General features: G+C 41.1%; 1 protein-coding gene across 4 annotated transcripts; it reads left to right on the forward strand.

The window, feature by feature from the left end:
* Nucleotides 1-574: 574 nt before the first annotated feature.
* On the forward strand, nucleotides 575-25,844 carry dlg5b.1 (discs, large homolog 5b (Drosophila), tandem duplicate 1). 4 transcript variants are annotated; one of them, XM_051913609.1, is made up of 34 exons: nucleotides 575-1,217; nucleotides 7,408-7,476; nucleotides 8,829-8,982; nucleotides 9,403-9,546; nucleotides 10,863-11,046; nucleotides 12,335-12,594; nucleotides 12,900-13,248; nucleotides 13,473-13,703; nucleotides 13,776-13,960; nucleotides 14,434-14,559; nucleotides 14,829-14,961; nucleotides 15,076-15,203; nucleotides 15,280-15,455; nucleotides 15,561-15,664; nucleotides 16,692-16,784; nucleotides 16,879-17,706; nucleotides 17,950-18,052; nucleotides 18,154-18,289; nucleotides 18,391-18,512; nucleotides 18,690-18,770; nucleotides 18,877-19,036; nucleotides 19,403-19,480; nucleotides 19,686-19,848; nucleotides 19,923-20,056; nucleotides 20,938-21,072; nucleotides 21,167-21,338; nucleotides 21,410-21,558; nucleotides 21,706-21,876; nucleotides 21,995-22,191; nucleotides 22,276-22,419; nucleotides 22,522-22,649; nucleotides 23,510-23,619; nucleotides 24,022-24,131; nucleotides 24,224-25,844. In XM_051913609.1, exons 1-34 carry the CDS (start codon nucleotides 926-928, stop codon nucleotides 24,325-24,327), a joined length of 5,853 nt encoding a protein of 1,950 aa, XP_051769569.1. In that variant the 5' UTR covers nucleotides 575-925; the 3' UTR covers nucleotides 24,328-25,844. The 4 variants fall into 4 exon arrangements, with proteins under 4 accessions (XP_051769569.1, XP_051769570.1, XP_051769571.1 ...); XM_051913610.1 differs by having other exon boundaries at nucleotides 12,900-13,212; XM_051913611.1 differs by lacking the exon at nucleotides 19,403-19,480.
* The last annotated feature ends 469 nt before the right edge of the window (nucleotides 25,845-26,313 follow it).

The raw sequence follows: 26,313 nt of genomic DNA on the forward strand, positions 1-26,313 counted from the left end.
AGTTCATTAGTTCCATCAATGATTCTGCACTGGATTTTTAACAGTACAAACATAAAAAAGTTTTAAAATAAGTTTAAAATAGTTTTAGATGAACTACACCACAGGACATTACTGAGTGAAATTTCACTTTGTAAGTAATTGTTTGTTTTTCATGATAGAAAAAAGCAATTGTTTTTCATTTTGTATGGTTCACAAAATTAATATTAATAATAGTCAGGCATTTAATATGAACTCTCACATAAACTCTTCAGACTGTCAGTTTTTTCTTATTGCGATGAACACATTATTATCTACAAGCAGACACTTACAGGAACAGCATAGACATCTAAAAGAAATAAAACATTAAAACAAAGCATGAGAGTGTTTTATTACTCTGTACTGGTCTGTAAATGATGAAATAGTGAACGCCTAGGTGTTTTATCGGAAGCCCCGCCCCTCTCTGGTTCCCCTCCCATTTAACTGTTTTGAGTGGCATGTTGCAGCCCCGCCCCTTTCTCGTTCCCCTCTCGTTGAACCGGTTTGATTGGCAGGCGGAAGCCCCGCCCCGGCCTCCTTTCTCCTCCCGCTCCTAGGCTTTGATTGGCAGATGATAGCAGCTGCGGAGTTGTGGAGTCATGGCGGAGCTCCGCCGCGCCTCAGATCATTGGAGTTAATTTGTGATAAACTGTCAAACTTTACAACAAATCTAAAATGATCGAATGCGGGTTAAAGTTACGAGCGCCGTCGGACCACCGTCAAACGATCTGAAACAGAAAACTGGCAAAGATGTGAGACTCTCCGAAGCCGAAGAAGAAGAAGAAGAAGAAAAAACCGTTGGAGTCTCTCCTAAAGTCGCAAATATGGCTTCTTGTTTCTTTCCATTTCACACAAAAAACTCTTTAACAGGAGCTTCGTTGTTTTCAGCGCTTTGTGTCGCTCGGGTGTGATGGATCCCAAGCACAAAGAGTTGTTAGAGCAGTGCCAGCAAAAGTTGTCCGAGTCCGTCACAGATGTGGATCGGGTTCTGGAGCTGCTGGCCCAGTCAGGCAGTCTGAGCCCGGCCGAGCGCGCGGAGCTCGACAAGAACTGCTCCAGCGGCGCCGAGAAGGTCCATCTGCTCCTCAAGACGCTGGTGGAGAAGAAGGAGAGGGATCATTTCCAGGAGTTCTGCTGGGCTCTGGAGAAAACCCAACCGGTGCTGCTCAGCGCTCTGCTGCCCGCGAACAACCACAACACGGGTAAAACATCCAAACTCTGTCAACATTCCAGCCAAGTTTACTAGCCGAACCACCTTAGTTTAGTTGGTTGTCATTCCAGCAATATATCCAGAGAAGTGTTAATTAACCTGGATACTGACGGGATCAACAATACAAGCACTAATAATATTCATATGAACTATTTCCAACATGTAGAAACACTCTAAGCTATATTTATGTTAAACACTTCAGTATGGGAACAAGCCTCACTTTTAACTAGTTGCTTATTACCAGGATATTGGCTGTTTATTACTGCTTATAAAGCACATATTAATTCCTTATTCTGCACGACCATATTCTACACCCATAAATCCTACTCCATACCTAAACTTAACCTTACTAACTATTAATAAGCTGTAAATGAAGAGTTTATTGAGGCAAAAGTCGTAGTTAATAGGGGATATGTGTTCCCCATACTAGAGTGTTACTAATATAATAATATATGACACATGTAATTTTATTAAATATTAATTTAATTAAATATTTAATAGCTTTTTCCATATCTATCTGAATCTGGAAGTGCCTATCTATGATGTTGTTTTTATATTTTTAGGTACCTTAATTTTGTTGCAGTACACTTTAATTTTTAAGTACAAATACTCAAAATGGTTTCTAAATGTATATGATATCATAATAATTATGCATGAATTATGTTAAAATAAGATTTAAAATAGTTTTAGCATGTCACATTGCTGCTATTTCTTGATGTTGGAGATGTAGCCACATATGTAATATTTGGTATTATTGTGTGTATATTTTGTATATAATATCTAGTTTTTGTTGACACTGTCAGAAGTCTTTTTGCGCTGGATGTGGTCAGACCGACGCTTATAGGAAACACAGACCCGTCGGTGAGTAAAGCGTCATAGAGCTGTTGTGTAAATCTGCCGTGCGAAACATCGTACAGTAAATGTGTTACAGATGTTCCCAAGATTCCTGCGGCCAGAAAAACTCATCAGACGTGCAGGGATTTTTGCCATAAGCCAGAAATAGCTGCCGACTATAAAATAATGCAGCTTAAAGCTGGATCAAATAACATTACCTAGAAAGCCATTAAACCCATGTTACAGGAATCTGATTGGATGACAGAGAAACACATGAGAGTAATATTGCACCGGCGCAGCCGCTCCAGACTGAAAGAAAGAGTCGTTTAGAGTCTGTCTGTTAAATGGAGCATTTCTGATCAATTAGAGAAGTTAGAGATCTATGATGGCCGTCGATATAAAGCTCAGCGGGCGTCTGTTGGGTTTGTTTAGCTCAATTTAACACACTGATCATTTCCTCTCACTGATGTGTCCTGCGGCTCTGGGCTGTTTTTAATCATGCTTCAATTAAATAAACAGGCTCCTGAGTGATTGTGTCCGCCTCAATTATATAAAACCCCTATAGAACGTGACAGTCAGGCTCCGGAAGTAAAAATCCCATTTTTTTTCCCCCATTGATTTTTAGTGCTAACATATATAGAGCGTTCAAAGCAGACCAAGAGCTCTGAGGTTAAAGGATTAGTTCACTTCAGAAATAAAATCTCCTGATAATTTACTCTCCTCCATGTCATCCAAGATGTTCATGTCTTTCTTTCTTCAGTGGAAAAGAAATGAAGGTTTTTGAGGAAAACATTCCAGGATTTTTCTCCATATAGTGGACTTCACTGGGGTCCGCCTACGTCACACGTGACCTTTCCAACGTGATTACGTAATGCGTGGAGCATCACAGAGCAGTGCAAGACGAGCATTTATGGTTAAAAAGTATATCATTTTAATTTTTTTTAGAAAATGTCCGATGGTTTCTCTAGATAAGACTCTTATTCCTCGTCTGGGATCATGTAGAGCTCTTTGAAGCTGCACTGAAACTGACATTTGGACCATATAGTGGACCTTAAAGTCCACTATATGGAGAAAAATCCTGAAATGTTTTCCTCAAAAACCTTCATTTCTTTTCCACTGAAGAAAGAAAGACATGAACATCTTGGATGACATGGAGGAGAGTAAATTATCAGGATATTAATCCTTTCAGAGAGAGATTAATAAAAAACATGTTTAATAACCAAATTCTTGGGAAACACTAGACCAAAACGTCATGTTAGTTCACAGTGCATTGGCTTATATTATTAACAGACAATTTTTAATCTTAATAATGTATTTGTAAATGTTGATATTAACATTAAGATTAATAAATGCGTAAAACTATTGTTAGTTAACTAGTGAACCCTTGTAAAGTGTTAGTTTCTGATTCGGTGTTGTGGTTTGTAGTGATTGATGGGACGGTGGTGTGTGATGCTGTGGTTCTTCAGTCATATAGAGCGCGTCAGTCCCGGGCGGATGAGGATGACCTGTAATGAAGCCCCATGTGGAAGGCCGAGTTTAGAGCTGGTCTGGAGAGATGAGCTGTCATGACTCCGTCCAGTTGGTGATATGGAGTCCGTTTCTCAGGGCTGTGAGTAATGAAGGACACAGAGATTCTACCCAGCATGCAGTCTGGCACACACAGAGAGGGCTCAACAGATCGAGCGCCTTTCTCTGTCGGGTCCAAGTTTCCGTTGTCCGGCTCACAGCTGTGTGAGGGAGACAGAATTAAATAGAAGTCCAGTTTATGGGCCGTAGTTTGCCAAGCTTCATGCACTCTGTTTAAATGCCAGACAGGACACACACACACACACACACAGACAGAAGCACATGCACACTCACTCACATGTGCACACATACGCGCGCACACTATTTTTTTTTTTATTAATGAATTCATTTTTTAAAATATTTTATTTTGTTTTATTTTTTCATATTTCACATTTAAATAAAAACCCGCCTTGTACAGCTATGATCAGCTGTTCGGCTGAGCTTTCGATGTTTTGTTACGGAAAGGCCGACTTTCACTTTCAAATTAATGGCAATTGCTTGAATGGTGGGTTACTCTTACTGAAAAACACTCGACAAAACAGACATTTTGGCATAATTTGTGTATGTTATGGTTTGTTAAGTGCAGAAGAGAACTCGATCCTAGCGTGCGCGCGTTGTGTGTGTGTGTGTGTGTGTCACATAGGCAGGACATTCACAAGACAGCGCGTTCTCTTTTGCCTTGTCGCGCTTGGATGGTTTAAAAGCATTAGCATGAATAAGAGCTTGATCATATAACGCAGAAAACGGATACTACGTTAATTGCATTAAATGCAAATATTTTTAACACATTAAAGTGGAAAAAAAATTAACCTCGGTGCCACGGTGGGCAAGTGATGAAACCGGTGTTGCGACTGATGATCATGTATCGAGGATAGCCAGAGATATTGTCAAAAGCATCAAATCTTGGCAATATTAACAGGATTTGGTATTTCCGATTAATGTAGGCCTGTTACATTCTTCTAGTCTATTATTATAACTATTAGGTTCTTTTATTATTAAATTAATACGTGCTGTGAGGATAATAAAAGATTAGGCTATTAGCTATCTTTGAAAATGTTTTAAACATTTTTTTAGGTCTATTATACAATGAATTATAGGCCTAATTAAAATTATGAAGAGTGTAGGCTATAATATTGTCATCAATGAAAATTAAGCGCAGCTTTACTTCAAGCACCGACTTTAAAAAAACAACCTGTTTAACATGAAATACTGTTTCACTAGCCTATATGTACGTCCACAAGAGAAATAATGAAATAAATTAAGAAAATTAATAAATTTGTTGAAATTCGTCTCGGAGAGAATATGCTCTGTTAATGCAGCGTCAGACAGCTCCGTCACTTTTTACTTTCACTTTCTGTAGTGAATACTGACCGAGGTTGAGACTTTTTCACCAGCATAATTCTTGCGCAAAGTTTCCAAGTTGCTTCTTGTGATATCCACTGGCTCCGCTTCTTGTTTCAAAAAGGAAGGATTTCCAATATTATGACGAAGGGATACAGCTACGCCCCTGCCTGTTGGCAAACATCTTTACAACTAAAGACGTGAACGTGAACTTGCGCACTGCGTAATGCGTGTCAACACTGCACTGCGCATGTGACCCAGAGACTTCTGAATACGATTGAGAAAGTAGTCGGATTCAAGCGTTGGATCTGGATCGGATTAGAAAAGAAATAAACCACCCCTTCCAATCCGATCGAAATTTAATTCAGATCGAGCTCAATCGGATCGATTAAGGTGTTTACATGAACGTTTTTAAATCCGACTGAGCCGTCAATCCAATTACAAATGGATTATTTGGTTGCATGTAAGCGTAGCCACTGATCAAACATAGGGTCGTGCTTTGGTACTGAGAAACGAGAAACTTGGTACCGACTCCTGAAATTTCACAAAACTGTGTGGAATCCATTCAGATTCAGACTCTGAGTCAGGTGGTCAGATTCAGACTCTGAGTCAGGTGGTCAGATTCAGACTCTGAGTCAGGTGGTCAGATTCAGACTCTGAGTCAGGTGGTCAGATTCAGACTCTGAGTCAGGTGGTCAGATTCAGACTGGTGTGACTCGTGTGTTTAGAAACACATGTGAGGAGTCAGTATTTTACACACGTTCAGCATCTCTTCTGCTCGTTTCCCCGTCTGTTGACCCAGTTCCTGTCAGCCTCTGTCTGGATCTGTCGCTATAGTAACGCTGAGCCTTGTCACACCTCGCAAACATAATCATAATTAACTTCAGGTGTTAATTAACTCTTGTGTATTAATTATTTCTCAGCATTGGTGTGTTAGAAAGGAAACATCTGAGAGAGAGCGTGTGCGTGCTTCTACATGGCCAAAATCATGGATTTACCATGATACTTTCAGTGCATGTTTCTCTCTCCATCAGCATCCGTGGTATTTCCGACGTGTGTGTGAACGAGAGTTGATCAGAGCTCATCCTGTGCCGTCTCATGGGTGGCAGCAGGTGGACGGCGCATCCGACCGGATCAGAACACATGAACACAACCCGCCCGCTGTACAGACAGACAGACTCACAGCAGCAGTACAACATTTCAAATTCTTTCCTTTAAAGAACACAAAAGATGTTTTAAAGAATTTTTAAAGAAAAAGCGCATTAGTGCCGCCCACTTTTTCACCGACGTTGGTTCCGGAAGTATTTTTTCCGTTCATTTCTACCATAGGGATTAAAACAAATCTTCATTAAGGAGTTATAATCCCCAAGGAGAATCACAACATTACAAACTTTGATTTGAAATTAAAATTCTGTGCTGAAACCAAATATTCTGGATGCACTTAGGGTTATGCTTTTATAGAATGATTTATTTCTTATTTTAAAGGTAGGGTAGGCAAATTCAGAGTGAATAGCAATTAGGGTTGGGTATCATTCAAAAGTTTCGATACCGATACCTTGAATTATCGTCATAAATAATATATTGGTATGAATAATGAACATTGTATAAAATAAAACCCGACTGCTGCAGATTAATTTTGGTGTTAATAGTGTTGACACTATCACATAAATCTGCGTCTGATGTGAACAGCTATATATATAAAACAAGTATAGAGTTACAAATGTACATTCTTTTTTTAAATAAAAAATAGATTTACGATGTTAATAACTGTAAAACTGGATCCCATTGACTTTCATTGTTTGAAAAAAAAAAAAAAAAGTTTCAAAATGTCGTCTTTGGTTGTTACACAGATAAAAGAAGTCATAAAGTTTTGTAATGACATGAGAGTGAGGAAATGGACAGAATTGTCATTTTTAGTTTGCACTGTTCCTTTAAGAAGACCAGTGGTGTATCAGGTGTAAGTCGTGAGTGTGTCCATGCAGAAGTATATGTTAGTGTGAGTGTGAGTGTGTGACAGTAGAGCGAAAGAAAGACGAGCAAATGAACAGAGCCGTCCTGAGAGAGAAACTGAGTCTCCATTCAAGCCCAATTACAGGCTCAAGTTACTCAAGTACAGCTGGAGGCCTGTGTGTGTGTGTGTGTGTGTGTGTGTGTGTGTGACTGCACTGTTTATTTCAGTAGAAGTAGAGATGTCCATGCAACCGTTCTTCTCACAGGTGTGTCTCAAAGTACCTGCCATTTTTCATTGCCAAACTCATTCCAGCGCACTGAAACTGTGTTCATGTTCACCGTACACTGACGGACACAGGGCACTAGTGAGAAGATTGAGATGCAGACGACTGTTCAGATGCTCTTACGTTTCATTCACTCATTGATGATAGAGTACGTGTTGATGTTTGTTTGTTTGTTTGTTTGTTTGTTTGTTTGTTTGTTTGTTTCAGGCTCCACGTGCAGCGTTCTGTCTGCGATGCCGTCGGACTCGGAGAGCAGCAGTTCTCTCAGCAGCGTCGGTGAGTCCTGTCAGGATAGCGTGTGTGTTTGTTAGCCATGGCTATTCTGAGCATTTTGTCTTGCAGAAGCATCATATTGTAGTTGTAGGATGACCATGACACGATTAAAAAGCTTCATTATTTCATGGCTACACACAAAACACGCGTTTCGGTGCATGCCTTCCTCTCGGAGAGTAGCATCATACTGCATCTTGAATAATTTTTTTAGGAGGGAAATGTGCTTGAAATTAATTCCTAAAAATTCCACTATATTAGGCTTCATTTACTTTGTGAAACTATATTATTATAATTTCAAACAATATTTTTTCATCTTTTGATTTTTGATGTGATGTTCTTTACAGGTTTTATTATTTTGTGTACTCTATAAATAGTTTTTAATATATATATTTTTTTTAATTAAAATTTAATTAAAGACTTTTTTATATTATTTTCCAAATCTGGTTTATATGTTTACAGTAAAGTTCAAAAGTTTGGGGTCAGATTTAAAAAAAAAACATATTTCTGTTCAGCAGAGACACATTAAATCGATCAAAAGTGACAGTAAAGACATTTATAATGTTACAATAAATGCTGTTCTTTTGAACTTTCTATTCATCAAAGAATCTTGAAAAATAAAATATATCAGTTTCCACTAAAATATGAAGCTGTTTCCAACATTGATAATAATCATAAATGTTTCTTGAGCATCAAATCATCATATTAGAATGATTTCTGAAGGATCATGTGACACTGAAGACTGGAGTAATGATGCTGAAAATTCAGCTTTGATCACAGGAATAAATTACACTTTACTATATATTCACATAGAAAACAGCTGATGTACATTGGAATAATATTTCACTATTTTTACTGTATTTTTGATCAAATAAACACAGCCTTGTTGAGCAGAAGAGACTCTTTCAGAAACATTAAAAATCTTACTGCACCAAACGTTTGAACGCTAGCGTATGTTTTGCAGTCCTACACATATTCCTGACTTCTGCTGGTGCGAGACTCACTCGCTGTGAAAAACACAGAGCGAACTCAGACACCAGCTGCGAGACGCTTCTGTCCATTAGACGTCTAAAACGAGACAGACGGCTCTTGTTTTCTGCAGCGAGGGATATGGGACGGGTCGTCAGTGGCCCAGATAAAATCATTGTTTATTCATAACATCTGTATGAAGAGCAGAGCTGACTCTGAAAGTTTATAAACTGGCCTTCCATCTTCAAATCTGCGTTTGAAAGAGAAGCTCTCTTCTGAGCACTGCATCTACACGTGCTGCTAATTTACCTCTTCAGCACTAAAGCTACACCAGTACATGTGCTAATATTTTATTTTCTGAGCACTGATGTTCTGTCTGTCTATCCCAGCATCCTCACCCCCTCCTGCACACCTGGACAAGCATGTGATGAGTGAGAAACTGGAGACTGTGATCTTCCAACTCAGACAGGTGACCCGTGAACGAGACGACCTGCGCAAAAGACTGGCCCTCTCCTCACCCGGCACCACCTTCGACGACTGCAGGTACAGTGACACGGTGACCGCAGCTACGCTAACACAGACGGGCAACTGTAAAAGAGATCGAAGAGGGTGTTTGTTACTGACCTGGAGATTCATGGCCAGTTTCAATCTCCTGCCAGTCATATTTTCTTATCTGTATGTGAGTGTGAGATTGGACAGAGTGCTTTATGTGTATGAATAAAGTATGTGTACTTTCATTACTATTTCATAAACGGGGCTTTTGACTCTGTTTTTGTCTCTTCACCTGCATGCTGACAGACACTGAACAAACACACACTGAGCTTTCTTGTGCATGTGTGTGTGATCTCAATGAAACATCTCAATCAGACCTGTATATGACGAACAATGAATGATTACCCAAATCATGTGGCACAGTGTGAAGTGTAGAGCTCGGGCCGTTTACATGTGTCTGTGTGTCTGTAGGCCGAGCGTGAAGCCGGGTCACGATTACGAGCGTCTGAAGCTCCAGTGCATGAAGGCCATGTCAGACCTACAGTCTCTGCAGAACCAGCACACCAAAACCCTGAAGAGATGCGAAGAGGCCGTGAGAGATGCCGATTACTACCAGTGAGATCTCTACACTTATATTTCCCTTATGGAGTTCATTTTCAAGGGCTTTTTTTTACCTTTTATGAGGGCAATTTAGTTCTAACCATATACACTTTTAATTTAATACATTTTTTAGAATGTAATAATTTAATTTATAAACTGAGAACACGTCTAGTGGTCAACCGATATATCAGACAATATTTGGCATTTTTGTTCTAACCATATAAAATTTGATTTTAAATAAATATTTTTCATTTTAATCAATTACATTTTAAAAATGTAAATTAATTAAAAACTCATTTTTATGTGTAATTTCAGAACATCTAGTGGTCAACCGATATATCGGCCAATGTTTGCCTTTTTGTTCTAACCATATCATTTGAATTTAATAAATTGCATTTAATTATTTATTTTTAATTTTAATCAATTATTACATTTTAAAAAACATTTTATGTCATATTCTTATCACTGTGTACTCCCATTATCCATCAAATCAACAAATAATGACTCAACACACTGTCTGCTGCTCTCGAGGCGAGTAACAGGAGTGTGTGTGTGTGAGGCCTGTCCCAAATGGCACACTTCATATGCACTTACAGTCTTGTGGACTTACAGTGGGCACCACATGCGTGTGATCGTGAAGTCCTCGAGACCATAGGGTGCCCCATTTGTCATTTTAGGTTTCAGAAGGGTGATCGCGAGCGCCTTTTTTGCGGTCAATATGCGCTCAAACTTTTGTTGAGCTACGCAGCAGACTTCTACCCAACAGTCAGAGTGGCATTACGTCACAAAAGCACAGACTTGTAGGAAGTGAGTGTTTAGGGTACCATTTGGGACAGGGCTTGAGAGGATGGGCCGACAGCAGGATGTGCTCATTAGCGTGATGTGGAAGGCTCTGATTGGCTGCTGCGAGATAAAGCAACATCTGGTGGTAAAGCAAACACACAGATTAGGGATCTCCATCTTCATCTGAGATTACCCAATGATTTAGTTTTATTAATTTTCCCTTTAAAACTATTTTAAATTTGTGATTTGTTGAATTGAGTTGTGTTTTTGTGCATGTGCTGAAATTCTGAAGTAGAAAAACTGAAATGGTGATAACGTACTCCAATAATCTTTGAAAAATAATTTTTTACAGTGTTGGCACTGGGAAGTGAACCCATGACCTTGGCATTGCTAGTGCCATGAAAGTCTTAAAGTCTTTTCCATTGTCATCATTTTATCTGGTAGATAAAATAAACATTAACATTTAATTTGTTGTTCTGCTCACTGATGCGTCGGTTACAGTTGATGTCCGAGTCGATCAGTAACACATGTGACTCTCTGTCTCTCAGCACTCTTCACGGGCGTGTGGTTGGTGAACAGACTCAGCTGCGGGACGAGATGGAGGCCGTGAAGCAGAACTACTCTCAGCTCGTGCAGCAGCACTCACAGCTCCAGCAGACATGTGACGAGCTGCGCCGCATACACGACAGCGACCAGAGAGAGGTGGCCGACATGCGCCTGCAGCAGCAACAGGTAGACATCACACGTGCACGCTCAACTCTGTTCATGTGAGTCCCTGGCATGCAGAGATCTCTTCATTGATTTGTCTGTTTTAAATTGATGCATTTTAACTGAATTGAACTTGCAAACACTAATGCAGTTTTTGCTACTTAAGTTTAAATAAGAGACGATAGTGTCTACCGGTATATATCACACAACCCTAACTGAAATAAAGCTGAAATAATATAAAATATAAATATTAGATGAAAAAGTGAAAGTGTGAAATGTTGCCTAGCCAACTGAAATAAGTTCAATTACTAAATTACTAAACTAAAACCAAAATAAATATAATTTGCAGCTAATTGAAAATTAATAAAAACTGCAATAATATATAACTAATACTAAAATAACAGTTTTTGTGTCATTTGTTAATATAACGTGACATTTGTTTCTCCACGTCTATCTGTCTGTATCTGTCAGTTGAGGTCAAGAAATGACTGGTTCGTATTTCTGTCTGTTCAGACGAGGAAAAGCTCTTAATCTATTAATAATGCTGGAAAGCATGACAGGTGAGGTGAGGTGAGGTGAGGTGAGGTCTTCCTCAGACTGTGTGCTTATGAAGATACACCAGAGACAGAGAGGAGTTCGAGAAACAACCCCAGACGCACTCAAACTCGGGTTGCCAACACATTTTTATAATAAAAAACTCTCATCTTTATTTTGGCATAAAATATCACATTGTGAGTTCACTATCATGATTTGTATTGAATCGTGACATGAGTGTATCGTTAAACCCCTATTCAATATTTTAATAAAAACCACAATAGTATATAGATCATACAAAATAACACTGCTATATTCTTGTTCTTTCATTGAAATGTAGTAACTTTTATTTTTAAATGTAATCTTTAAAACCTCTAATATGACCTCTTGTTCTGATTCCGGTTGGACAGGCAAAAATAACGTGACCAGTGGGATCATTTATATTTTTACAGTATGATCAAATTCTGATGGATATATTATTTTCTTCTGAATAATCGGTTTCATTCTGACATGTCATGGTATACAAAATGTGGCATTTTGTGTTGTTTTTAATCTGAAGTGTTTTGAGTCCTGATCTGTGACTCAGTGGCGCCATCAGCTGGTGCAATGCTGCATTTTGTCAGTGATATTTATCCAGACATCTCTCACTCCTCACCTAAAATAATCCTCTTATATATAAATATTGTAGTTAATCCTGGAAATTTAGTCAACTCAGTGATTTGGTGATGGGTTCAATTTCTCCTCAGGGTCACAGTCGTGTCACAATCTATTGTTGTAGGTCATGAGGGAGAACGGCTCTTCAGACCTGCTGAATAAACTTTACGACACGGCCTTAAACAAGCTGGAGGGGATGAAGAAAGAGTACGATGCGCTGAGGAAACGATACAACGAGAAAACGGCGAGTCACAACGCCGACCTGAGCCGCCTGGAGCAGATGGAGGAGGAGAACAGACGTCTGCAGAAACAGCAGGAGGTTCTGCTGAAGCAGAGAGACTCTGCGCTGCACTTCCAGCAGCAGTACAGCGGCTCCATCAGGAGGTACAACTACACACTAGAGGTTTTTTGGAAATGTCCCGCCCCTTACCATAACCGCCAGTTTCAACACACTACTAATTAACTTAACCAGGCCCCGCCCCTTTATTCTGCATATGAATTATTTAAATGAGGAATATTGTGAAGAAAACTCAAGATGGAGGCGTTTCAGGAGTTCAGAAACACTGACACTGATATAGAGAAGAATAATAATACGTTTTTCATGCTCAAACAGCAACATTACACACTAAAGACAGATGAAGATGGGAAAAGCACCCTTTAAAGCAGAGCGAAATATCAATCTCTTTCAGGTTTGACAGCCTCCAACAGGAGCTGAATAAGATGTCCGCTCAGAACGAGGAGCTGCAGAGAGAAACCGAGCGTCTCCAGATGGAGAACACGCGCTATAAGACCCTGCAGCTGAAGGCGGTGAAGGACGGCGAGAAGCTGAAGGAGGAGAGAGACTCCGTGCTAAACGAGTACAGACTGATCATGAGCGAGAGAGATCAGGTCATCAAGGAGGTGGATAAGCTGCAGACCGGACTGGAGGCGGCCGAGGCCAAACTCAAGAACACGTCCAGCGAGAGGAGGGTCGCCAGCGAGGAGATCGAGGCTCTGAGACAGGTCAAACACACACAACTACTAAAGACAACATTTAAAGTAAATATGAAACGTTTATAAAATGTTTGACTTGCATAATCTGGTGTAATCTTGTATGGCATGTGAGCTAAACTGATGCATTTGAATCATCAATCAAAAGTTTTCCCATTAAAGAAATAATATGAACCCTAAAGAACCGCTAAAAAAAATATAACCTGCTCAACATTGCCTCTTTGTCGTGCAGAATTTACTCACTGATGGTTTGACACGTGTTGTGTGCGCAGGAACTGAACTCCGCTCTGCTGGACCGGGACCGGGCGATCCGGGAAAAGACAGAACTGCTGGAGAAGTACTGTCACGAGGTGCAGGACAAGGCGGAGACGCAGAAAGAGCTGAGCCAGGCCTGTAAGGACATCGAGATGGTGCGAGAGGAGCGTGACGTGGCCCGTAAAGAGCGAACGGAGGCCATCATCCAGAGAGACCAGCTCCTGAGAGAGTACTACCAGGCCAGACAGGTACCTGTCCTGTGTTCACACGACCTCTGGACTCGTATACTACTGTTATTTAATTGCATTTCTCTCCTGCAGAAGCAAGACAGCGCAACGCTGGACATGGAGCGCGTCAGTAAGGAGCTGGAGGTTTTGAGGAAACAGTGCGAGGCCATTTCGGAGGAGCTCCAGGAGGCTGTGCAGGAGGCAGAGGTGGCCAAGTGTCGCAGAGATTGGGCCTTCCAGGAGAGAGACAAGATCGTAGCAGAGAGAGAGAGCATACGGTGAGCAGATCTCTGTTACACATGTGATTCAGTTCAAGTGTGTCTCGTCATATGAAATCTGTGCCCTCATAACTGTTAAAAACCACCCAATCCCAATAATGTTCAAATCCAAAAACAGATGCAATAGTGTATAAACAGTATGGAGCTCAAATTATATATTTTTTTTAGTATATATGTTATATTTTATGTATATTTGAGTTTCTATTTATTTAAATAAGTTTATAAATATTTAGAATATATATAAATTCTTATTTTGTACATTTAAGTTGGGTTGTGCATTTGTGAAAGTAAATGATGCTTTTGTGAGTCATATTTTGAAAATGTTATTTTTGAGACTATTTAAGCTCCATAAAATGGGGCCAAAGCAGACAGCTTTCATTTTATGAGCAAAAATTGCTTATAAGGTCCTATAAAACAATATTCTAAATCGTATTATTGCTGTGTTTGTCTGTGTGTGTGTGTGTGTGAATCAGGACGTTGTGCGATAACCTGCGGCGCGAGAGGGACCGAGCTGTTAGTGATCTCGCCGACGCTCTGAGAAACCTCGATGACCTGCGGAAACAGAAGAACGACGCGGTGCGAGAACTGAAGGAGCTCAAGTGAGTCTCAAACACACACCATCACATCAGGGAATCTACTGGACTGAATTATTTTTATGTTCTCTTAATGATTGATGAGCGTCTGCATTCTTCTGCACGTGAACGAGACGCTGTACTAAAATACTAAAGGTTTTCTGCTGAATCTACATGGCGAAAGAAATTAGTTTGATTCCCAAACAAATGACTCTTATTCTTTTGAAGAGAATGAAAGAATGAATCATTCTCAGGTTGGAGTAAATTATGTGAACTCTTCCTAAAATGTGTTTCAGGGAGTGTATGGAGGAGCAGCTGGAGAAGGAGTCACGTTTTCGCCAGCTGATGGCCCACAATTCTCACGACTCGGCTATCGATACGGACTCGCTGGAGTGGGAAACGGAGACGGTGGAGTTTGAGAGGAGTGCGGTATGAAGCTGTGATGAACCTCCAAAGCTATTAAAAACATTTTTTGTTAATTGACATGAAGCATAAATATAAACCAAGAGTTTCAATCATCACCATCTCTGATCCGTCCTATAGGACGACATGGATTTGAGTGCTTTTGGTTTCGATATCGCTGAGGGGGTGAGCGACCCGTATCTACCCGGGGATTATGGGATATTCGTGAGCAAGGTGGACAAAGGAAGTATTGCGGAGGGCAGGTTAAGGTGGGTGAACTCTGTGTTCTCGGTCTCCCGTTCAGCATTGGTGTGCGTTTCTAACCAGCGTTTGTTCATACCGCAGAGTGAATGATTGGTTGTTGAAGATAAACGATGTGGATCTGGCCAATAAGGACCGGAAGCAGGTCATAAAGGCGGTGTTCAGTGGAGGCGGGGTCATCAACATGGTGGTCCGCAGGAGGAAGTCTCTTGGAGGAAGGATGGTCACCTCTGTTCACCTTACACTGGCAGGGCTCAAAGGTCAGATCAGGGGTCATTGTCTTTCAGTTGGTCAGGCAGATAAACCACCTTCATCAGTGCAGTGATTTTCTCTCTCTCTCTCTCTCTCTCTCTCTCTCTCTGCAGATTGTGGTGTTGGGTTGGAGAGTGGCGTGTTCGTGTCGTCTGTTTCTCCAGGCAGTCCTGCGGCGAGGGACGGTTCGGTGTGTCCCGGCGATCGGGTTCTCAATGTGAGTTACATATTTTCCGAACTGAATTATGACCCCAATTGTGTAAATCCTTGGAAAAAAAATAGTCCCTGCATTTTATTTTTTTGGTTACTAGAATAAAAGCTCTATGGTTTAACATTTGAAAGCAACGAAATTAAGACATACTAGTAGTAATTTTACTATTGTTCTGTAAAATAAAAGTATTATTATTATTATTATTATTATTAATAAATGTTTTTACTTTAAAGTGCAACAACAATATTATTACAGTAGTAATATATTTCTTATTCTGATTTGTTTAGTTTTTTTATCATTTTAACAATAATAAAATATTAATTTGAATAATAATAATTAGTTCACATTTTAGTTTAGGGTCCACTTCTCATTATTTAAGGATTAGTTCACTTTAGAATTCAAATCTCCTGATAATTTACTCTCCTCCATGTCATCCAAGATGTTCATGTCTTTCTTTCTTCAGTCGAAAAGAAATGAAGGTTTTTGAGGAAAACATTCCAGGATTTTTCTCCATATAGTGGACTTCACTGGGGTTCAACGGGTTGAAGGTCCAAATGTCAGTTTCAGTGCAGCTTCAAAGAGCTCTACACGATCCCAGACGAGGAATAAGAGTCTTATCTAGAGAAACCATCGGCCGTTTTCTAAAAAAAAATAAAAAATTTTATACTTTTTAACCACAAATGCTCGTCTTGCACTGCTCTGTGATGCTCCACGCATTACGTAATCACGTTGGAAAGGTCACGCCAGGCTTTTTTCTCCTTCAAATGATAGTAACGTTCATCTCAGAGCTAGATGTTTTGGTTCAAAGCTTATACAGCTTATTGAAGAGAGAACATGAATGAGAAAAATGTATCCAGATCTGAAGCTACTGAAACGAGTCATACTCCTAAATTGGGAGCCTCTGATTGGTAGATAGAGCAGAGGCTCATTTGCATGTATTCTGTCTCGTTAGAGTTACAGCAGGCAATACAGAATGAGGATAATGAACATATCTGCTGTGGTTATTTTAAGCTTGTTTAATTTTTTCTGGCAGATAAACGGAATTTCGCTGGATAATAAATCCGTGAGTGAATGTGAGACTCTCCTGCGGAGCTGCAGAGATTCCGTTTCTCTTTCCCTCCTGAAGGTGAGACATTATTGATCATTATTAATTTCCTTTTCAATCAGCTCACTCATTCCTGAAGTCTTTAATGTTTCACAGTTGTTTCTCCTCATCCCAGTTCTTTCCACAGAGTCTGTCGGGTCAGAGTCTCACAGAGAGCCAGCGTGACTGTGAAAGGAACTCCAACGGGAAGTCGGCCGATCACCTGCGGCCCTGCAGGAAGCAGCCCAGCAGCCATAAAGACACGTACAGCCCCACACGTGACGTCGAGAGCGACCGCGGTCAGTATCGCTCGGAACCGTATCATGAGATCTGTCTGCATCCCAACTCTAAACGACCCCTCACCTTTCACCCCGTTTCCCCCGGCGACTGCATCGCCGTAGAGATGGGTCAGGAGAGGCGGAAACAAAGCGGCGGCACGTGGCCGAAAATGGTAGCGGTTGCAATGACGACTGCTGACAGCATCCCTCCGCTGTCTATTTTTAAGACCCCAAAGAAGCGGAAGTCGATATTCGACGCAGACATGTTCAAACGGCCGGAGACGCCGTCCAAGCTGGACTACCTCAGTTTGTCCCAGATGCCCAAACATTCCCCGCAGAGCTCCTGGACGGAGGGGCAGACGCCACCCGACCCACCCAAGCGCAGCGACTCCTTCAAGTTTAAACACAAACCACAGGGAAGCTCCGCCTCCGATTCCACCATTACCACCGGTTCGCCCCCGGCCACGCCCATTCAGACCGCACCCGCAGACAAAGCCACGTCTGATTTTGAAAATCGAGACCGCAACGGGAATGTTCTTCAGAGACAGGGGTCCGGCGGCGGAGGGCCGTTTACGGAGGAAGCGCCCGGACAGGGCGCAGATGACCTGGAGATGAGGAGAGGAAGGCCGAGCTCCGCACCCGCTCAACGCCGCAGCCTCACGCCCCTGAAGATGCCGTATCCACAGGTGCTGCACCTCATAATCCCTGCTGGATCATGTTTGATATGTACAGTTCTAACGCCTCTAAATGATCAACATGATCGGATAAACCTGATCACTCGATCTCCTACAGTCCTTCTGTCGTCTGATTGACAGTTTAGACTTTTTTCTAAAGGTTCAATAAGGTGTTGCATTTCAAATGTCAGGGTTAACTCAACTACAACTAATCACATGGTCATAATCACTTCCTCATCTTGTTCTCTGCTGCAGAGCTTCTCTCATGACGAACACTCTCCTGAGCCTGTGGATCTGGTTCGGTTCTCTCCTTTCCGCTCAAATCGTCACAGTTCAGGCTTCTCACCTGTACAAGCGCGTGAGTTTGACAGCAATCAGACAGTGACCAGTTCTGTGTGTGTGTGTGTGTGTGTGTGTGTGTGATGTCAAAACCATTTATTTGTGTGTTTGTGTGTCTAGACACTGCTCCCAGAACGCTGTCTCCCTACCCTGCTGTCACCGCGGTCATGAGGAACCCAGTGTACACGGCCTGGAGTCACTGTGTCAAAACCACTAACTCTCCGTCAGTTCCTGCACACACATACACTCAAGTCAGGTACACACACACACACACACACACACACACACACACACTTCCTGACGTATCGCATCCGTTCCGATGTGAGACGGTGAATCTCTCTGTGTTCTGAACCGCAGTCCGCAGCACCAGGGGCGATGGAGTGTGGATCTCAACCACAAGTGCTCCGGTGAACTGTTCGACGGCTCTCGCGGATCAGGGCCGCACAACACCAACTCCCTGCCCTCCAGCGCAAGACTGGGTCTGTACCCCGAACGCCACACCAAGTGCACTAGCGCTTAACTCTCATGACCCTCATGACTCTAAAATATGCAGTCTGTGATTGGTTATCTCAAGTCTGTAGTCAATAATCTCATCGATGAATGTAAAGTCTGTCTTCTGTGACTGATGATGATCATGTCTGTGTTTACGTCTGTAGGTTTGTCTCAGTACCGCGAGCAGCGCATCAAGATTCCCTCCACCCCTCGCTATGCTCGATCTGTTCATGGCTCTGACAGAGGTGCTGATCTCGTAAAAATCTGGTTTATAACATTACCTGTAGTTGCGTGGATGATGGACGTACATATAATTGTACAAACCAAAACATTGTTGTTGTTGTGTTTCAGGATCACTGTCTCACTCTGACTGCAGCAGCCCAAGTCTCGTAACTCCGCCCCTCTCTCCTCTGGACGCCGCCTCCTTCACCAGCAGCCAATCACAGGGCTCCATCTCCGCCCAGACCAGGCTGTCAGTCAGCCCTGTGCCAATAGACAGGAGAAGGGACAGGTAGAAATAGAAATAGATAGTTAATGTCATTTACTCGCCCTCATGATCTCAAATCATTCTGTTCAATACAACAGTTCATAGTGAGTTCAAAAAGGACAAAAACTTATAAGAATCATAACAATAGTCCATATGCCATAAGTTGACTAAAGTCATATGATCGAATAAACAGATTCACACCCATTCACAGAAGCAGTAAAAGCTCACACAGGTTCATAAAAACATGAGGGTGAGTAAATATGGCGCCATCTTGCAGCCTGTCACGGGCGTTCTCCTCCTCTTCCTCTCGTACTTTATTTACCTCAGATCTGCTTGACTCCTTTCTAGTCTTTCTGCTCTTCTGCCCCATTTCTCTCCTTCCTGCTCCAGATGTGCGTTGCGTAACAGGTCTAACCTGAAGCTTTCTCGAGCTCAGAGATTGTGGTTTGCGTCTTTACGGATCCTGAGGTTTGTCCACTACGCAGTGAGAACACTAAAATGAACAAGCAAACAGGCTCAGTTTTTGCTGTTTAAGTGAATTTATCTTATTTGCTTTTCTTTTGTCCTCTTTTTATGTCATGTCTCTTTAAATGCATGCTCTTAGAACTCTTAGATTTTTTTGGTTTTGTTGGCTGATGAAGCTGATGGCCCATATTGTGTTTTTGTGTTTCAGGCCGTACATAGAAGAACCACGATGTGTCACTATCCCCAAAGGGGCGGAGCCTCTGGGCATCTCCATCGTGGGTGGGGAGAATGGTGGCATTTTTGTTTCCAAGGTAACGGGAGGCAGCATTGCTCAGCAGCACCACCTGGAGTTTGGAGATCAGCTGCTGGAGGTGCGTTAGAAAACACTCTTTAAAATAGGAGTCTTAATTTCAACACCTGTGAATCACTTCCTGTCTCTCTTTAGTTTAACGGCATTAATCTCAGGAACGCCACGGAGCAGCAGGCGAGACTCATCATTGGGCAGCAGTGTGACACCATCACCATACTGGCACAGTACAACCCACACATGTACCAGCTGGGCAACCACTCGCGCTCGAGGTACGCACACACAGAGCATGTGACTCTCTGGTGCTTCCAAAAAAATATCTACATGCCTCATAGTTGAAGCTGGGCGATTACATAGTTTATTATATAGTTTATTGTTTTCTATCGTAAAGAAGTGGCCACATATTAAAGTAAACATTTAAATTAAATGTTGTTTGGCCAATATTAAACAAGGATTTGATCTGCTGTAAAGGGTAACGACAGCAGGCTGCTGGCGCCATCTGCAGGCATTTGTTATAATACATAATGTACATAAAATGATTGTTTATATTATGTATTTTAACAGTGTTGTTCTATAAAACCTTATGATTACTTGCTTTTGATACTTTATTTGAACCAAATATTATTGCCTCATTGTTATGTATTTTAAGTCATTTTAAAAGCTTAGGTCTATTTTAATTACACAAAAAATCTGATTAATCGCCAAAAATAATAGACGATTACTCAAAATAATTGACCAATTGCGCATCAAAATAATTGGTCGATTACGGATCAAAAATAATTGACCAAGTACTCGTCAAAATACTTGATCAATTGGCAAAAATAATCGACAGATTACTCGATTAATCACAAAAATAATTGACCGATTGTGTCGAAATAATCAGCCGATTACTCGATTACCTGTCAAAACAATTGACTGATTACTTGACAAAAATAATATACGATTGCTTGATTAATCGACAAAATAATCGAGCAATTATGCGTAAAAACCGGCCGATTACTCGTCAAAATACTCGATCACTTGGCAAATTAATCGATCGATTACTCGATTAATCGTCAAAATAATTGAGCAATTACTCGTTTACCAAAATAATTGTTCATGACAGCCCTACTGGACACCCTTAATACTAATACATGTCCACTCATGCTGTCAGCTCCCGCATGGAGTCGTCCATCAGCTCTCACTCCACGCCCGGAACACCTGACACGCTCAGCGAACAGGACGAGGGCACCATGACCCCGCCCTCCAAACAGACCACGCCCACATCCAGCCCTCACAGTGCCGTCAGGTAACACACGCATTCTTTTTCTCTCGCTGTCAGCGACGTGAACGCCCCCTGCTCTAATTGGTTTAACTGTGCTGTCTGCTCTGTGATTGGCCAGGGAGGGCAGGAAGCAGGCGGAGCCGAGGCAGGTGGTGCTGAGGAAGACTCGGGTGGATCTGGGGCTGAAGATCTGCGGAGGAAACCTGACGGGGGTTTTCGTGGAGGACCTAGAAGAGGACAGTCCTGCTCGAGGAGCCGACGGCCTGCAGCCTGGAGACCTGATGCTGGAGGTACGGAGGAGAGATCACACATGTTTCAAGACTAGACATTTCCCTGTCGTGATGTCATTTCCTGTTTGCAGTGTAACTCAGTAAGTCTGAAGAATAAGACGGCTGAGGAGGTGTACTTAGAGATCCTGAAACCCACAGAGAACGTCGTGCTCAGAGTCCAGAACCGACCCGAACACTTCCGGAGGGTCAAAGACGCACCTGGAGACGGGTTTTACATCAGGTAACGTGTGTTTTGAGTTTTGACTAGAATATAGAATCGTCCTTCCTTAATTATTACATTAATATTAAAGCCACATATGAATATTTAATGACATTATATCATCTGCTCTTCATGATGTTTCTTACTCTTCATCTGTGTGACTTTCAGGGCTTTATTTGACCATGTTGGTGATTTAGAGCAGGAGTTGAGTTTCAAGAAGGATGATATTCTCTATGTGGACGACACGCTGCCCAGGGGGAATTTCGGCTACTGGTTGGCATGGCAACTGGACGAGAACGCACAGAAGCTGATGCGCGGACATGTGCCCAGCAAGTGCATGTATGTGATCTTCATGTAATCATCACTGGTTTTGTTTTATAGTTAAACATGAAAAATTCATTCAACACTCTTCAGTGCACATGATAAAGCGTGTGTGTGTGTGTGTGTGTGTGTGTAGGATGGATCAAGATGCTCAGCGGCGGTACAGCATCACAGATGGTAAGGACGAGAGTGGATCCGGTAAAACGCTCTCAGCCGCGGCGCGCCGCTCGTTCTTTCGCCGTAAGCTCAAACACAAGCGCAGCAGCTCCAGAGACGGGCGCGACGCTCCCGCGGCAGACGCCGTCAGCACCGACTCCGTGCTGTACATGGAGGGTGAGAAACAACACACATGTGACTCTGTTCTAAAACTTCACCTTTAGTTTCTCATTGACTCTGTGTGTGATGGTGTGTGTTCAGACTGTGTGAGTCCGGCGTATCAGCGCGTGCAGAAAGTTGAATCGGCCAATCGCAGGCCGGTGCTGATACTGGGGCCTCTGGTTGAGCCAATCAAAGACATGCTGCTCAGAGAGGCTCCTGGTAAATACTGCCGCTGTTTACCTGGTGAGATCGCTACCTTGACTGTGTTTTCATTTTTGCCTGTTTATGACTGTGGGATGATAAAAAGATGATGTCAAATTCTCACTCGCTCTTGGTTTTGTTCAGAGGGGATGAAGGCTACCCAGCAGGCCATTGAGAGAGGCGTCAAAGACTGTCTCTTCATCGATTACAAGCGCAGGAGCGGACACTTTGATGTGACCACTGTGGCGTCTATTAAGGAAATTACAGAGAAGGTGAGAGAAGCGACTCTTGTTCCAGTCGCTGAGTGGGAATAGTTTAAGTTTGACGTGAATCTGTTTACACACATCTGAATCTGATTCCGTGAATGTGTGTGTGTACGTATGTATGTATGTATGTGTGTGTATATACATATATACATATTTATTTATTTATTTATCAGATACTTTTTATGCAAAGTAACAAATGTTGCAAACAGTAAAAAAAAAAAAAAAAAATGAAGAGAATGTCATGAAATTGTCAAAAAAATATCTTAATAATTCTAAACCACTTATTTAAAATGTAAAATTGTATTTATTATGTAATTGTTATTTTATATATATATATATACACAATATGATAATAAATGTAGTTGTAATGCATGTAGTATGTAGTAAATATATTAAATAAAATTGTATTATATTAAATATATAATTTTCTCTCTTTCTGTCTCATATAATATAATAGTTATATTGAAATACAAATAGTATATAGTAATATATTAAACAAAATATAATATATGCTAAAATAATAAAAATATATATATAAATAGTGCTGTTTTACATGTGTGTACTGTGTGTTTATGTATATATAAATACACACACATGCATGTATATATTTAACAAAAATATATATTTATATATAAAATATTTATATATAATATAAATTATATATGAATATAAATATATAAATATACATACATGTGTATTTATATAATAATAAATAATAAAAAATTATATATATATATATATATATATATATATATATCTGTACATGTTTTCATGAGATTCTAATTTATTATTAGTTTTTCACTCAAAACATTCTCATTCTGAGCTCATGCTCTCTCTCTCTCTCTCTCTCTCTCTCTCTCTCTCAGGACTGTCATTGTCTGCTGGACATCGCACCTCACGCCATCGAGCGCCTGCACGTCGTAAACATTTACCCCATCATCATATTCATACGATACAGAAACGCCAAGCAGATCAAGTAAGTGACGTCTGCTGTCAGATGTTTGCATGGACAAATGCTCATTTGAGCTCATTAATGTCTCAAATTCATCCTGAACGTCTGTTTTTCCTAGTGTTAATGTGTCTCGTCACATTCAGTGCATGCAAAAACATACGACACAATGCCTTATTTATTATTGCATGACTCTCACATGGTTCTTTATAATGAAAAAGACTCAATTTGAATCAGTCACTCTACTAAAGCCAGGGATGTGGAATTGAGTCACATGACTTGGAATTGACTTAGACTTGTCTGTATTAACTTGAGACTTGAATGCAAAGACTCAGGATTTGTAAAACAATGACTCTGTTAACTAGAAGTGCTTATAAATGCATGTGACTCTGTGCAGTAGTTGTGTCTGTGTGTGTTTCATCGACTCAGGGAGCAGAAAGACCCCGTGTATCTGCGAGACAAAGTGTCACAAAAACATTCCAAAGAGCAGTTTGAGTCTGCGCAGAGGATCGAACAAGACTACAGCAAATACTTCACAGGTCTGAGACGCACACGCATGCATTTACACGGTGACGCACGTGTGACGACGACGTGTTGGTGTGTGATTTGTGTTGCTGCTGTTCTGATGCAGGTGTCGTCCAGGCCGGCAGTCTGTCCAACACGTGCTCTCAGATCATGGCCGTCGTGGAGCAGGAGCAGAACAAAGTCCTGTGGATTCCTGACGGAAGCACGTGAACAGAGTCCCCGCGACAGATAAACACACTTCCTTCACAATAATAACACCTGGCTGTAATAATAATAATAATAATAATAATGATAATAACACTCCACTGCTGTAAACTCCCCGGGGCTGGGCGCTGTCATGCGTTCATTAAATATGAAGCGTTTAATGAGCAAGCAGCTTATTTCAGCTAGATTCACAACTCTGATTCAAAGATTCATCGCTCATAAATGTCCTGTTTTATGTAAATATTGCTGTTAATATCGCCCAGCCCTGAACAGACACTCCTCAGGCAGCGATCACATCTGATCGAGCAGCAATATCCTCCGTTCACTGTGTTTTCTCTGTGGTAACACTAATTTATGAGGGCTTTCATGTAGTTCTTCATGTTTACAGAGCTGAACCAGCTTACTTGAATGTTTAACTTCACGTATCTGTCCCTGCGTGGGTCCGATCCCATCCCGGCAGACGCTAGTTCCACACAGACGCTCAAAATACTGACTGTTAGGCTTGTTTTCTGATCGCCGTGTTAAAGGATTCATTCACCCGAAAATGAACCTTCTGTCATCATTTACTCTCTCGTTCAGTGGAACACAGAAGCGGATGTTTGAGCTGCTCTTTTCCGCACAGCGAACGCAGACGGGCCTCAGAAAACAACACGAAAGAGCCGTGAAATAATGTATTTAGAGAGCTGAGGGGGAAATGTTCATTTTGAGATGTTTTTTCGCTCACAGCGGTCACGTGAATCAGAATAAAGTGTTTTTTGTCGTTGTGACGCTCGACAGCATCCGCCTCCGTTCGCTCTCACCGCGTGGACAAGAGCAGCCTGAACTTTCTGCAACTTCGGGTTTGAAACGACAGGCAAATCTTTTTCGTTTTTGGGTGAACTCCTCCTTTAAGCTTTAATGTAGCAGTTTCTTTATTTCATTTTCTTTTAAGTGTACTTTTTTATTATTTAAATGAACGATGCAATAATCTGCTGCATGATCATTCTACTATATGCTCTGATTATTTTTACTGTTTTTAACTCTAATTTAAATGTCTTTTGTGGTCGAGTATCTTCCTGTTCAGAAACAGACGTGCCAAACGTTTCCTTCTGCTTTGCCTGTATTTTGCACTTGAGTTCGATGGAAAGGTGGACAGACCTACTTTACTTTATTAATCCCGACGGGAGATTCAGTAATCCACGTTCGGGAATAGTTAGTTAATCCTCTCTGTAGTGAAACTCAGTGGTACTACACTAGTCTTCCTGTTTACCTTACAGACGGGTGCTCACTAGCCACAGTGACATCACTTCCTTTTCTGACCAATGAAACGAGTCGCCTGGTGTAGCTGCTTCAACATCACTCTCCGACGGCATCATCACTCTGGCGTTGGCGTTTGTAGCTGGAAAAAACACATAATTCCATTTAAAATTGTTTCTCGTAATGTTTTATAATTGTATAACACATTGGTACTGCCACATTAAAGAATCCTATGACAAAAATATGATTTTGTAATTGTTATATTAATAAAGTCTAAATTAAACACGGCTGTTTACACTTTAGTCATTTTTCCCATCTGTATGTTTTCAGTTTCTGAAGTCATGGAAAACCTGGAATTCTATAAATTTCTACAATCCCTGGTGTTTTTATGGCACTTGTGTCCCACAGGTCATGATGCAGTTCCTGTGAGGAGTCGCCGAGATGGCGCCATATCCTACTTCACCGATCATCATAATGAGGATTATATAAACTTCAAATATCAGGTGAAATATTATTTCTGGATGACGAAAGTATCATATGGCAGTGGGAAGATTATTTGTTATCAAGCAAAAGGAAAAAAGAGCTCATGTTACGCAATAAGACTTTAACAATTAAAACAACTGATTATTGAGAATATTTGTAGAAATTGCAGCTTTTTTATTTTTTAAATCATGTAGTAAATTAAACTTGTCAACGCTTTTAATTTTAAAGTCATAGCTATATCGTAATATGCCACATTTCAATATAAAAAAAAAG

This window comes from Ctenopharyngodon idella, chromosome 12 (genome assembly GCF_019924925.1).
Source record: "Ctenopharyngodon idella isolate HZGC_01 chromosome 12, HZGC01, whole genome shotgun sequence".
In the NCBI taxonomy this organism is placed as follows: domain Eukaryota; kingdom Metazoa; phylum Chordata; class Actinopteri; order Cypriniformes; family Xenocyprididae; genus Ctenopharyngodon; species Ctenopharyngodon idella.

Excerpts from the sequence above, each read along its gene's own strand:
- dlg5b.1 (XM_051913609.1), top strand. The coding sequence starts at position 926 with ATGGATCCCAAGCACAAAGAGTTGTTAGAGCAGTGCCAGCAAAAGTTG. Across the intron at positions 18,053-18,153 it reads CTTCTCACCTGTACAAGCGC|ACACTGCTCCCAGAACGCTG; the intron begins GTGAGTTTGACA and ends TTGTGTGTCTAG. Across the intron at positions 19,849-19,922 it reads TTGGAGATCAGCTGCTGGAG|TTTAACGGCATTAATCTCAG; the intron begins GTGCGTTAGAAA and ends GTCTCTCTTTAG.